Below are 13,359 nucleotides of genomic sequence, written 5' to 3' on the forward strand. Positions count from 1 at the left end.
AGCAAGGGCCATAACTGATTAGTTAACTCGGGGACAAGCCGGCATTCTCCTCCCGATTTAGTAAGACAGTTTTGCAAGAGAGTCCACAACCTAATTCGGATGGGATTTCTAACGTGACGCACGAAAACGAACTGCCCGTCTGACATGCACTACGTCTCTATGTTCGCGCACACTTTGAACGTAGAAATAGAGTCGGAAAACTACCAAAAACTTAACTCTCTATGATCGGTTTCTGTCATGTGAACTGGCTGGCTTGGGGTCACGTGAGAAGAAGTAGCGTCCTGGCGATTGGCGGCCCGGGCTGAGAAAGCTGCACTCTAGTAGGATTGGTCCGGGCTTAGTCACGTGGGGAGTGGGCGAGAGCGAGCGTGTGCCGGTCTCTGGGTTGAATGCGGGGTTCTTGAGCGCCCTTCTCAGCTACATGTGGAAGCAGCTGCTGGGGGTGACGGTCAGAGCCATGTCTGGGGGGGGAACCCGTCTTCCGCGTCCTCCGAAGGACTCGCTGCGGCACCTTCGCACGCGGGAGAAACGCCACGGGGCCACCGACCGCAAAGGCCCCAACACCGTTTATGTGCAAGTGGTGGCAGGAGGATCGCGAGACATGGGAGCGTCGATCTACGTCTTCTCCGAGTACAACCGGTCAGTCTCCGCCTGACATATGCCCTTCCTTCCCGGTTCTGGCGGGCCACGTGGAAGAGGCGTCGCGTGATTCTTCCCTCCGTTCAGTTCACCGCAGTACTGCATCGGCCTCCATTCTGTTATGGTGATGTAGTCATCTGCAGAATTAATTATCTCCTTGCTGCGGACAGTTTCTAGGAGTATGATCGTGCACGTGTGTGTGTTTGTTTGTGTGACTAGTCGCATTTTATCATGGGAGAAAACTCAGGTGAATAAGTACAGTTGACATTAAATATATATTTGAAAAATTTACTTTATGCTGCCATATTATTTTGAAGGAAAAGCAGCTTGTTGGTAAGAAGATACTAATCAGTAAAGAGCAATCTTATGTTCCTTTTTTTCCTAGAAGCCCCCCCAAAAGTGAGGTAGTATATAGGACTGTACATTGAGAAAAGACACCTCATCTTAATTATTAGCACACTCTCTAAGCAATGGTAACACTCAGACCTCCATATTTCCTAGGGGAAGAGAATTAAAGCTGTTACAGAAGCAGATGGTCCTTTCTCTTAATTGCTCTCATTTTTCTGTTCAGGGTAGAGCCAATTTGATGTAGCGGTAAAGGTGCTGTACCAGAAAGAGGCTGTGAATTCTGGTCCTCCCTTAAAGCCAGCTGGGTGACTTTGGGCCAGTCATTCCCTCTCAGCTCAACCCACCTCACAGGGTTGTTGTTGGGAAAATAGGCGGGAGCATTACATATGCTGTTGTGAGTTGTAAAAAAAGAGGGGGGGATATAAATCTGATAATAGGAATAGTTGAATGAGGATAGTTGCTTCTTCAAGTAGTCACTCTCTGTATAAATTCTCACCATCTGTTCACTTGGAGAGAAAATGAGACCATGAAATGGCTGCCCCTTTGGATAATGCAATTGGTGGATTTGACCATAGCCACCCAAAGGTAGCGAGTAAAAGTTGGCTGAGTTTTTGAGGGATAGACCTTTGCCTGCTCATCTTTCCTATGAGTGGTTTGAAAACTGGACTAGTTTGCTCACCATCTGTTCACTTGGGGGGAAAATGAGAGGATGAAATGACTGCCCTTTTTGTGACTAGGCTTATATTTGTGCAGAATATAAGAATATAAGACAGAAAAAAACAAGAAGTCATACACTTACGCTTTCTCCCTAGGCAGTATAGGGGAACAGTATTCCTTGCTTTGGTTCTTGAGCTGATCAAGAGAATAGGTAGGAGCAGCTCCTGGTTATTCGTTGTCCACTTTCCTCTTTATCTGCTTCCAGAACTGGCCAAATTTAACAGAAGTGCCAATTCTCACTGTTTTTTTTCTTCAAACATGTTTTGAAGATAAGAATTCAAGATAAGAGAGGGCTATTTACATTTTATTTCTTTTTTCTTTACCAAATGCACAATTTTTTTCCAAAATAAAGAGCAACTTTAAGCATTTTTTCACAAATATGTGTTTAATGTCACTTCTAATTAGGTCTTTGTTCATTTGAACCGTAATTCCATAATCACTAGGTGGGGTCCTTCTAAGAAGGTGAATATTGCAGAGGAAAATCAAGCATAACTATCTTATACTTTTAACATTAGCAGTTGCTTACTCAGTGTTCAGGAGGGGCAGAAATTGGTAAAAGGTTGGGACTTCCCAAAATATGTTGGAGAGGCTTTGGATCTATAGGATCCAATATTTTCACAGCCCTGAATAAGTTCCTAATACAGGGTGAAACTTAAGCTAGCCTAAAGTGGCACAAAAGATTTTTGTCTTCTGTGGAGGATATAAAACAAAGCAACCCCTTTCCATTTTTGTTGGGCTGTGCCAACTGGGTTTTAGAGGTTTCAAAAACTCTCACCCAGCTATTAGAGATAGGATTGTTAGTTATTATCATAATTCTGATTATTCTTCCATTTCAGATATCTTTTTAATTGTGGAGAAGGAATACAGCGCCTTATGCAAGAGCACAAGTAAGTGTACCAAAAATGCTGTAAAAAATATTGAGTGTGTTAAATATCTTCAAATAATTCATTGATGTGAATGACCAGTAGAGACAGCGGAGCCAGGAAGAGAACAAGGGGCAACAAAATGGAATGCCCTCAAAGATGTGGTAGGTAGCTGGAATCAAAATAGGAGCACCAACTTGCAATATTAGATGGTTGCATGTACCACCTATAGCTCCTGTTTTTAAATTGCAGCAATGCTGTCATGAATTACAGCCAGTGTTCTGAGAAGAAATAAGCTAGGCTGGCCAGTTTTAGTGGGGAAGGATGTAGAGGCGCCCAAGTTGATGCTTTAACTCAGAAAGCAGATAGGACTAAATTTTGTTGGCAGGGAGAGAAGGGTTATATAAAGTTTGTTCTTTATAATTATGCATCAGACGTTTTACCCTTTGTGTGACTACATGAGCAGCCATTGATAGGGAGAAAATTCATGCAACATTTAAAAAACTCTCATATGCTCAATTTACAAATCAACTTCGAACCTACAACCATAACCTGGAACAGAGCTTTGACAGTAAGTATTCATAGACTTATAAAAAAGAATGAGAATTGCCACTTAAAATCTGTAAGGCTGCTACTCCTACTGAATTCCTAACAATTTTTCTAGTACAGGTAGTCCTCGCTTAACGACCATTTGTTCAGCGACCGTTCGAAGTTACAGTGGTGCTGCACTAATGGTAGTTATGACTGGTCCTCGATGTTACGGCAATTACAGAGCCTCCACTGTCACATGATCAAAATTTGGGCTTTTGGCAGCCTGACTGCATTTATGAACACAGCATGTGCTTCAACTCCCCCCATCTGCCTATCTCTTTGCCCTTTTGGCTGTCCTGCATGCTGTCATTGCCTACTCCTGCAGCCCCCAGCTGACCCTTGCTGTCTTCTTCCTCCCTCTGCTGCTGATGTGTGCCCAGGCTAGGCAGCTGCTGGCCCTTCTCAAGGTGGTGGAGTATAGGGTGGCCAAAAGGGCAGAGATGGGAGGGAGATAGGCAGGTGGGGGGAGTTGAAACAGAGGCGAGCACAGCAGGGCAGGAGAAGCATGAGGTCCTCGCCTAGCGACCACAAGTGGGACTACTAGAACTCTTGCCACTAAGTGGTGCAGTCACATGTTTCGCCTAATAACCATTTTATTTAGCGATGGAAATTCCGGTCCCAATTAGGGTCATTAAATAAGGACTATCTGTACAAGACCTGTACAAGACTACAAGACAATTTTTATCCAATATCTAGCCTCCCCTTTTTGGGGAAGGTTATGGAGACGGTAGTCGCGCACCAGTTTCAGAGGACCCTGGATGAAGCGGATTATCTAGATCCCTTTCAGTCAGAATTCAGGCCTGGGTATGGGACGAAAAGAGCATTGGTCATGCTTTTGGATGATCTCTGGCAGGAGCGGGATGGGAATTGTGCATCCATTCTTGCTCTCCTTGACCTCTCAGCGGTCTTCGATACCATCAACCATGATATACTTCTGGATTGGCTCTGGGGAGTGGGGATGGGTGGCACAGTATTGTGCTGATTCTCCTCCTTTCTCCAGGGTCGATACCAGTCAGTGATGATTGGGAGGGAGAGATCCTGCCTTTGGCTCCTACTTTGTGGGGTGCTGCAAGGTTTAGGTGCTCTTTCTGCTCCTATTCAACATCTACATGAAGCTGCTGGGTGAGCTCATCCATCGCCATGGGGTGAGATATCATCAGTATGCTGATGATACCCAGTTAAATACCTCTGCCCCTCGTGAATTAAGCAGTGCTTTTGATATCCTGTCCTGGTGCCTGGAGGCTGTGGGGGTCTGAATGGGGAGCAACAGGCTTCAAGTGAACCCTGGTAAGACTGAGTGGCTCTGGGTTTTGGGGCCTTCTCGTTCTGGGACTATACCATCTTTGGTATGAATGGAGTTGCACTGCTCCAGGCAGACCTGGTGTGCAACTTGGGGGTTCTTTTTGACTCGTGACTCCTGCTCAAAGAGCAGGTGGCAGTCATGGCTAGGAGGGCCTGTTCACAGATTTGAGTTCTGCGTCAGTTGCGCCCATTTCTGAATCGGGAGGCTCTGCTCATGGTTACTCATGCCCTGGTCACCTTCTGGGTAGATTAGTGTAATGCACTCTACCTTTGAAGAGTATCTGGAAGCTTCAGCTGGTGCAAAAATGCAGTGACGTGGGCAGTTATGTGCGCCCCTAGAACGGCACATGTTACACCTCTGCTTTGTGAGCTGCATTGGTTGCCAGTCTGCTTCCAGGTCCAATTCAAGGTGCTGGTTTTGACCTTTAAAGCCCTTCATCGCATGGGGCTGGGTTATTTGAGGGACCGCCTGTCCCCGATTACACCTGCCTGTCCCATCAGATCCGGCAAGAGACGCATGCTGCGGATCCCGTCTGTCAGGGAACTATACTTGGTGGGCCCGAGGAGGTGGGCCTTCTCTGCCGTGGTGTCCGCCTTATGGAACATTCTGCCCCACTGAAGTGAGGTCATCTCCATCCCTGCTTATTTTCCGGAAGTCCCTCAAGACCTGGCTATGTCATTAGGCCTGGGGGTCTCAGGGGACCGGTGAGATCTTGAGGTAGCTCCCTTGCTGATCTAATCTCTTGTGTGTTTTATGCTTTTTAAGCTTTTTAATATGACTGTTTTTGACATGTTCATTGTTTTATATTTTTAAAATAAATCAATAAATCCTGTGCTGATTTTGAGATTTATTCTTTGATCATTCCTTTCCTAATATAGTAATATAGTTTTTTTGTTGTTGTTTATTACTGTATTCTGTTTGTTTTATTGTTTTAATATGTCATCTACAGTTGCTTGGACAATTGAGGTGAATGAATGAATGAATGAATGAATGAATGAGGCATTAAGACTGATATTGGATGCGCTGATGGACAGAAGCATGTGGGCAGGTTAGTTTAGTAAATTCCATTAAAAGTTTTGTCTTTATTACAGGTTAAAAGTGGCTCATTTAGACAATATCTTCCTCACTAGAATGAATTGGGCAAATGTTGGTGGCTTGTCTGGTGAGTTCAGTGGATGAATATATTCTGTATTCCAAACTGTGCTGGTTTGAATATTCTAATTAAATAGAAATACATAAGTAAGTTGAATTTATAATCCCAACAGATTTGGAGAATGCATCAATTGGAAAAGGTAGTTTTATAATGCTCATTACTGTGAGTTGTTGAGAAGTGTGTGTTTTGTTGAGAAGTGTATTGCATTGGCAACATATTTTATAATTTGGTATTAGAAATAAATGAAAGAATAGAAAATACTATCATGTCATGTTGGAGCACTCCTAAAACTAGTGGCACTAGAGCACCAGGTTAGGGGAAAAATTATTTGGCACAATACTTGGGGTAGTAAATATTGGGAATAATAGTGCTAGAAATGGGAAAGGTTTAGTTTTTCTTCTCAGAGTCCTTGTTTAATGTTTTAAATTCTCACTCTAAATGTCTAGAGGCAAAAACCTGGCTCAGCCAGTACTTTTCAGCAATACAGTATCTGTGACTTTGGCCTGGGAAGTGCTTCATAATTCAGATGGAGAGCTTTGAAAACGTACATAAAATTTCTATTTTCTTATGGTATAATATTAGTAATTTTAACTGCTTAGATGGGACTTTGATGTCAGAACTTATATCTACATTTGAATGCAGAATTGAGAATAAAACAGTTCTTTGTGTGGAATTTAGAAGTCACCATGTATTTCTAGTTTATTGTTAACAACTGATACACAAAGCTTTTCAACTAATCCTCCCATGTTGTAGATATATTTTAAGATCTGTGCAGTTTTATTTTTTTATGTAACTTTGAATCAGTAGTTAAAATGAATACTGTTTATTTATTTATACAATTTGTATAGTATAGCCACCCATCTCACCTAAGTGACTCTGGGCAGCTCACAACAGTAAAAACAGCATCAAAAACAAAACAAATCAATAAAAACCACATTAAAACACAAAAAATAATGATAGACGGTAGCAGATCCAATCAATACTTCACATTCAATACAGCCATTGTAAAAGCTCTCCATTATGGCTTCTGGGTAGAGGAAAATGGCAGACCGATGCGTCCCCAAAGAGCGAGGGCAAAGCTGAGGCAGAGAATTGCATCTGGGTGGCAACCCGGTTCAGAGAGCTTCTCCAGACAAGGAGAAGCCAACGAGATCACCGATGTGTGCCCTGGATGAGTAGAGTGCCAGGAGCCAAGGAAGAAAGTTAAGCTCACAGCTTGAAGCAGAGACTGTAAAGGACACTGGGTCTACCCAAACTCCACTTTCTAAAACACATTTGCATTATAATTATTTAAAAGCTGTAGAGATCTTCAGAGCAGCAAAGTAACGAGACCTCCTGGTGAGTGTTCCTATAACCTGGGGTATGAATAAAGGGTACCAGAAAGAAATAAGCACAAGGATTTAAAAATAATCTACAGCAAAAAGCTTGCTAAGAGTATACACTATGAACATTTAAAATGGATAAAGGGGTAGCTGAATTTGAACTTTGCTTATTTTAAGGCATTTTTTAATTAACCAATTAAATAAAATAAATCGCACATACCTTTGTGGGAAAGAGGTCTATTTGGGTTTTTCAAGAGAAATGATTGGATTTTTCTAAACAAAAGGACAAGTGATCATTGTTAAAGTGCTTAGATTAGAATGTGTTGAATGGGACTAAAGAGTTAAGGATATAGAGAAAGGGAAAGAAAGGCTCCCTTTTGGCTGTTGCTTTTGCTTTTCGGATTACAAATTTAAAAAAAGGCTATTATCAGGAAAGTGGTGAAAGAAGGGAGGAGAGGATTATTAACACAGCAAATACCAGGGAAAGGGATTACACCAAACAAAGGATGTTTGAGGAATTGGGGAAGAATATTATAAAGTCAGTGACAGAATTTCTTAAGAAAGACTTGGCTGAAAGATTCGCAAAAATGGAAGAGAAAATAAAAAATTGGAAAATTCTGCAGTACAAATGATTGGACAAGTTAAACAAATTGAAGAAAAAAATGGAGATTCCAAAAAATAAGATGGAAACAAAAACCAGAGAAATGATTGAAGACCTGGATGTGGTTTCACTGGAACCAAGAGAGGAAGAAATTCATCTGAGACAGAGTAATTTTGGAACAACCTGGGGAAGGCATTAAGGAGAGGGCTGTCGAAGTTTTGTTAGAATCTATGGAGTGAGAAGACGAAGATGTAGGTACAGAAGCAGACAGGATGCACAGAACCAACATAAAATATGTAAATATGCAAAATGTTTCAAGAGATATCTGTGCACTCTGTCAGGAAAACAAGAGATCAAGTTATACAACAATACTTCAATACCAAGTTAATTTTGTCCAAAGAAGCATCTATCAGAAGATTGTCTACAAGAAAAGAATACAAAATAGACATGTTTGATCAGGGGTAAAATAATAAGTACTTCCATAAAATATTGAAAACGTTTATGGACTTTTTACTGAAAACTGTTAAAAATGACCTGGGTGATTTTTGTTTTTGTTAATTAAAAAGGGTTGAACAGAGGGAAAGGGGAAATACATACGAAATTTTAAAAGGGGAGGAGAGAAGATAAGCTTGTTCATAACTGCTGTAAAGAAGATTGGAAGTTACTTCTTTTTTCTAATACCTTTTTTTCTTTCCTGCTCTTTTTCTTTCATCTTTCATCTTTTTTCTTTCTTTTTTAATATTTTTTCAGGTTTCTCTTACTCATGTAAACATTTTTAATAAAAAGTATTTGTATAAACAAAGGAAAAGCTCCCCATTACCATCAGACCACCAAGAGCAGTGGCAAAGCCATGTCTTCAGTACCTTCCTGAAAGCCGGTAGAGTTGGGGTCAGTCTAAGCTCCAGGAAAATGATGTTTCAATATAATAGATACCTGTATTATACTGGTATCTATGAACTATATGTCTAGTTTATCCATATAAACTACTGTAAACTACAGGTAGTCCTTGACCTACAACCATTCAGTCAGCGACCATTCCAAGTTATGACAGCGCTGAACGAATTGTGGTTACGACCAGTCCTTGGAGTTCTGGCCATCCCAGCACCCTTGTGGTCACGTGATCATGATCTGGGTGCTTGGTGACCTGTTCGCACTTACGATTGGTTGCCAAGTGCCCCATGGTCACGAGATCACCATTTGCAACCTTTGCTGCACGCTTCTCCAGAAAGTCAACAGGGAAGCTGGCAGGGAAGGTTGCAAGTCACTGGGGTAAGGCTCCCCCACCTATGCACCCTTCCCCAGCCCCTCTGTGCTCACGCCATGCTGGCCACTCGCACACTCCCGCACACCGTCTTGATCTGTCCTGCACCCCCACACCCCCTCCCTGACCCATGCCAGCCTTTTGCGCATTTTTCCTGTGCTGCACCTCACATGCCTGACCTGTGCCGCACCTCTTGCGCACCTTCAACCTGTGTGGCACCTCTCGGGCACCCCCCCTGACCCACATGGTGCCTTGGGCTCCCCAACCTGTGTGGCACCTCTCGTGCACCTTTCTTGACCCTCATGCACCCTCCCTGACCCTCCACTTTGCACTCCCTTGCTCCCTCTCCCACCCGGTAGCAGCACTTACTTACCTACAGGCCTGGGACTTGCAACTTCCTGCAGGCTTCTGCACTGACTTTGGTTGTGGGAAGCCGGCAGGAATTTGCTTTGCCTAAGACTGCGATTCAGTTAACAACAGCAACCAGGACTGCAGGGATTGGTGTTGCTAAGAGATGCAATTACACTTTATGACCACATCCCTTACTGATGGAAATTCCGGTCCCAATTGCTATTGTAACTCAAGGACTACCTGTATATATTTAGTTTATGTTGATAAACTTGATGTATAGGTTGACAAGCAAATGACAGCACTGAGACTTTGGGGCTAATTCTGTATATGCCACCTTGTCTCTTAAGCTCTTTGGGAAAGGATGGAATACATGTATAAGAAGAGGACCAAGTTATTAATAAATTTTCTATTAAGTACCAGTGCTTATAGCCCTAATAATTTTCTTTCTGTGTGGCTATAACAGTAATCCTTTTTCAAAAGATTTCTGCAATTTTATCAAAAGATAATTTTAACATTTAAACTCTTTATTCTTTCCTCCAGGAATGATTCTTACCTTAAAAGAAACAAGGGTTCCCAAGTGTATTCTTTCTGGACCACCACAACTGGTGAGTTTTTTTTTTGGTAGTGTTTACCTACTTAATTATCTTTCAAGAATAACAACATAGACTTAAGTAAGTAATAATGCATGTGCGTGTATCATTTTTTTTCCAGAATAAGTGCTGTGATCTTGCATGAGGTTGATAAAATATGCAGCTGCTTTAACAAGTTGACTTTTTAGAGTTAATAGGACTCTTAAGATGTCCACATATTTTTTCAGGTTTCTACAGAATTCTAAACAAATACAGGCTGCTTTAATTAAGAGTGGAGAGATGCTCTTCTTGCATGAGGTCTGAAGTCGTATCTTTGAAATTATTTATCATAGCAATAGCTAATGTAGCTAATAAATTCTATCTGTTCTGGAGTGAGATTTCTATGATATTAGGCTTCTGAACTGTTTGCATCTATAGTCTATGCTAGACTTGACAGTTCATCACATTCTAGCTTGCAGAATAACCTTTGTGTTCTTTATCTGAGAATTACAGTGGGTGCATTTTGTGCTATATAAATTGCCAGAGAAAGGCAATACTTACTCCTTATTTTCAGAAACATTACCTTCTTCCTTAAAATTACAGCTTAAATTGTGATGACTATTCCCTTTTTTTTCTGAGATACTTTCTTTTGCTTTCTAAGGCTGCTTGCATATTGGTACTTTAGGAGAGAAAATAAGATCCATTTTTTCTGAGCTGATGCATAGCTAAGTTAAGAACTGGGAATTCCTTGGTTTGAGTCTCAGCCGGAGTGAACTAAATGAGGTGGCCTTAGACAAGCTGTTCTTCCTCTCTGTGCCCCACCCCACTGTGCCATAACTTGTTATAGGATTATTGAAAGGATAATAATGCGATTGCATGTATGAAGTATTTTGAATGCTTGAAAGTATGATAAAATGTAAAAAGTGTTTTGTTCTGTTAACTGAGCATAAGAATATATGAGAATAATCCATATTACTAACTTGCTAGAAAATAATAGTTGTCATTCTTTTTATTGTGTATATTTCAGCAAAAATACTTAGAAGCAATCAGAGTATTTTCTGGTTCAATGAAAGGAATGGAGATAGGTAAGTGCTATATTTCAAATTGTATTTCAAGTTCACCATTGCTGGTGCTGTGCTGCATTGCATACTGGCTCTATGGCAGACTGATAGATGAAGACAAGAGAATTGCTCTACATCTTTGCTGCTGTTTGTCTTGATTTTGTGCTGTGCTACCATCTTTTATGATCACTTTAAAATGCAATCTAGCAAAGCCAGTTTAAAGCTTGAAGCATAAGTATTTTAATCTGTATTTGATGTAATTAGATTTAGGTCACTTGTACAATTTTATCTAAAGCACTAGCTCAAAGAACATTCAGTATTCCATCTGTGTTGTTACTAGTTGTGCAGCCTTTTTCTGGTCCAGAATACGAGGATGAAACGATGACAGTACATCAGGTTCCTCTAGCAGGTGAGTAAGGTATCCTGATTTTAAACAAGGGATGGGTAGAATCTAAGCATCATAATGGTTCTGTCACTTCTGATTCTGAAATATTGGGATGTAGCAATAGAGGAAGCTGTGGTTAATTATGAGATACAAGTAGTAGAGCCTGCTCTAGCTATAGAAAATTTTGCTGCATATCACAACTTTTTTCCACTGTCTCATAACTTTCTTTTTCTGGTGATTGGTGGTTTTTATGCTGGAGTACAGTATACACTAAAATGAATATTGATTGATTGAATTTATATGGCTGCCATCTCACTTGCGTGTGACGCTGGGTGGTATACAAAGTTAAAACACAACAATCACAACATTTAACTCTAAAACCAATTAAAAAACTACAGTTAAAAAAACTACAATAACAAAAAGACAGGGGAGAGTGCAGTCTAAACTTATATACAGTGCAACCATTTAACTGGCTCCACATTTCCATGGGTTTCCCAAGCCCGATGGCACATCCAGGTTTTGAGGGCCTTCCAGAAGGCCAGCAGGGTTGGGGCCAATCTCACCTCAGGGGGAATGTTGGTCCACAGGGCAGGTGACATGGCAGAAAAGGCTCTCTTTCTGGGTCCTGCCAAACAAAGCTCCTGGGCTGACAGGACCTGCAGCATGCCCCTTCTGCTGGACCTGATGAGAGGGCTAGATGTAATTGGGGAGAAGTAGTCCCTCAAATAACCCGGCCCCATGCCATGTAGGCTTCAGCAAAGGATCGTTACCTTGTCGTGGTGCTGGAGCTTGAGCACCTCAATGATGCCATGAGCTAAACCGTGAAGGGCCACCCAAGACGGGAAGGTCATGACAGAGAGGTCAGACTAAATGCGATCCCTGGGGAAGGTAATGGCAACCCACCTCAGTATTCTTGCCGTGAAAACTAAATGGATCAGTACAACCAGAGATATGTCGGTATACCATCGGAAGATGAGACCCCCAGGTCGGAAGATGGTCAAAATGCTACTGGGGAGGAACAGAGGATGAGCTCAACTAGCCCCAGACGTGATGACGCAGCTAGCTCAAAGCCGAAAGGACGGCTAGCGGCCGACGGTGCTGGTGGTGAACGGCAAATCCGATGTTCTAAGGATCAACACACCATTGGAACCTGGAATGTAAGATCTATGAGCCAGGGCAAATTGGATGTGGTTATTGGTGAGATGTCAAGATTAAAGATAGACATTTTGGGCGTCAGTGAACTGAAATGGACTGGAATGGGCCACTTCACGTCAAATGACCACCAGATCTACTACTGCGGACAAGAGGACCACAGAAGAAATGGAGTAGCCTTCATAATTAATAGTAAAGTGGCTAAAGCAGTGCTTGGATACAACCCAAAAAATGACAGAATGATCTCAATTCGAATTCAGGGCAAGCCATCTAACATCACAGTGATCCAAATACACGCCCCAACCACAGATGCTGAAGAAGCTGAAGTAGAGCAGTTCTATGAGGATCTGCAGCACCTACTGGACAACATGCCTAAAAGAGATGTTATTTTCATCACAGGAGACTGGAATGCTAAGGTGGGCAGTCAAATGAGACCTGGAATTACAGGTAAGCATGACCTGGGAGAACAAAACGAAGCAGGACATAGGCTGATAGAATTTTGTCAAGACAATTCACTCTGCATAACAAACACTCTCTTCCAACAACCTAAGAGACGGCTTTATACATGGACTTCCCCAGATGGACAACACTGAAATCAGATTGACTACATCCTTTGCAGCCAAAGGTGGCGGACATCTATACAGTCGGTAAAAACAGGACCTGGAGCTGACTGTAGTTCAGATCACTAACTCCTTATTGCACAATTTAGGATCAGACTAAAGAGATTAGGGAAGACCCACAGATCAGCTAGATATGAGCTCACTAATATCCCTAAGGAATATGCAGTGGAGGTGAAGAATAGATTTAAGGGACTGGACTTAGTAGATAGGGTCCTGGAAGAACTCTGGACAGAAGTTTGCAACATTGTTGAGGAGGCGGCAACAAAATACATCCCAAAGAAAGAGAAAACCCAGAAGGCAAAATGGCTGTCTGCTGAGACACTAGAAGTAGCCCAAGAAAGAAGGAAAGCAAAAGGCAACAGCGATAGGGGGAGATATGCCCAATTAAATGCAAAATTCCAGAGGTGAGCCAGAAGAGATAAG

The 13,359-nt window shown here is 41.9% G+C and overlaps 1 protein-coding gene across 1 annotated transcript in view; it reads left to right on the top strand.

Annotated features, from left to right (window-relative positions):
- Window positions 1-353: 353 nt before the first annotated feature.
- ELAC2 (elaC ribonuclease Z 2) overlaps window positions 354-13,359 on the top strand; it is a 36,112-nt gene continuing 23,106 nt past the window's right edge. The window contains exons 1-6 of the mRNA XM_063292576.1: window positions 354-639; window positions 2,541-2,591; window positions 5,553-5,623; window positions 9,690-9,754; window positions 10,746-10,803; window positions 11,120-11,188. Of these exons, the coding sequence (XP_063148646.1) occupies window positions 422-639; window positions 2,541-2,591; window positions 5,553-5,623; window positions 9,690-9,754; window positions 10,746-10,803; window positions 11,120-11,188 (532 nt within the window). The 5' untranslated portion in view covers window positions 354-421. The remainder of the gene's footprint in view (window positions 640-2,540; window positions 2,592-5,552; window positions 5,624-9,689; window positions 9,755-10,745; window positions 10,804-11,119; window positions 11,189-13,359) is intronic.

Source organism: Candoia aspera, chromosome 2 (genome assembly GCF_035149785.1).
Source record: "Candoia aspera isolate rCanAsp1 chromosome 2, rCanAsp1.hap2, whole genome shotgun sequence".
Lineage (NCBI taxonomy): Eukaryota > Metazoa > Chordata > Lepidosauria > Squamata > Boidae > Candoia > Candoia aspera.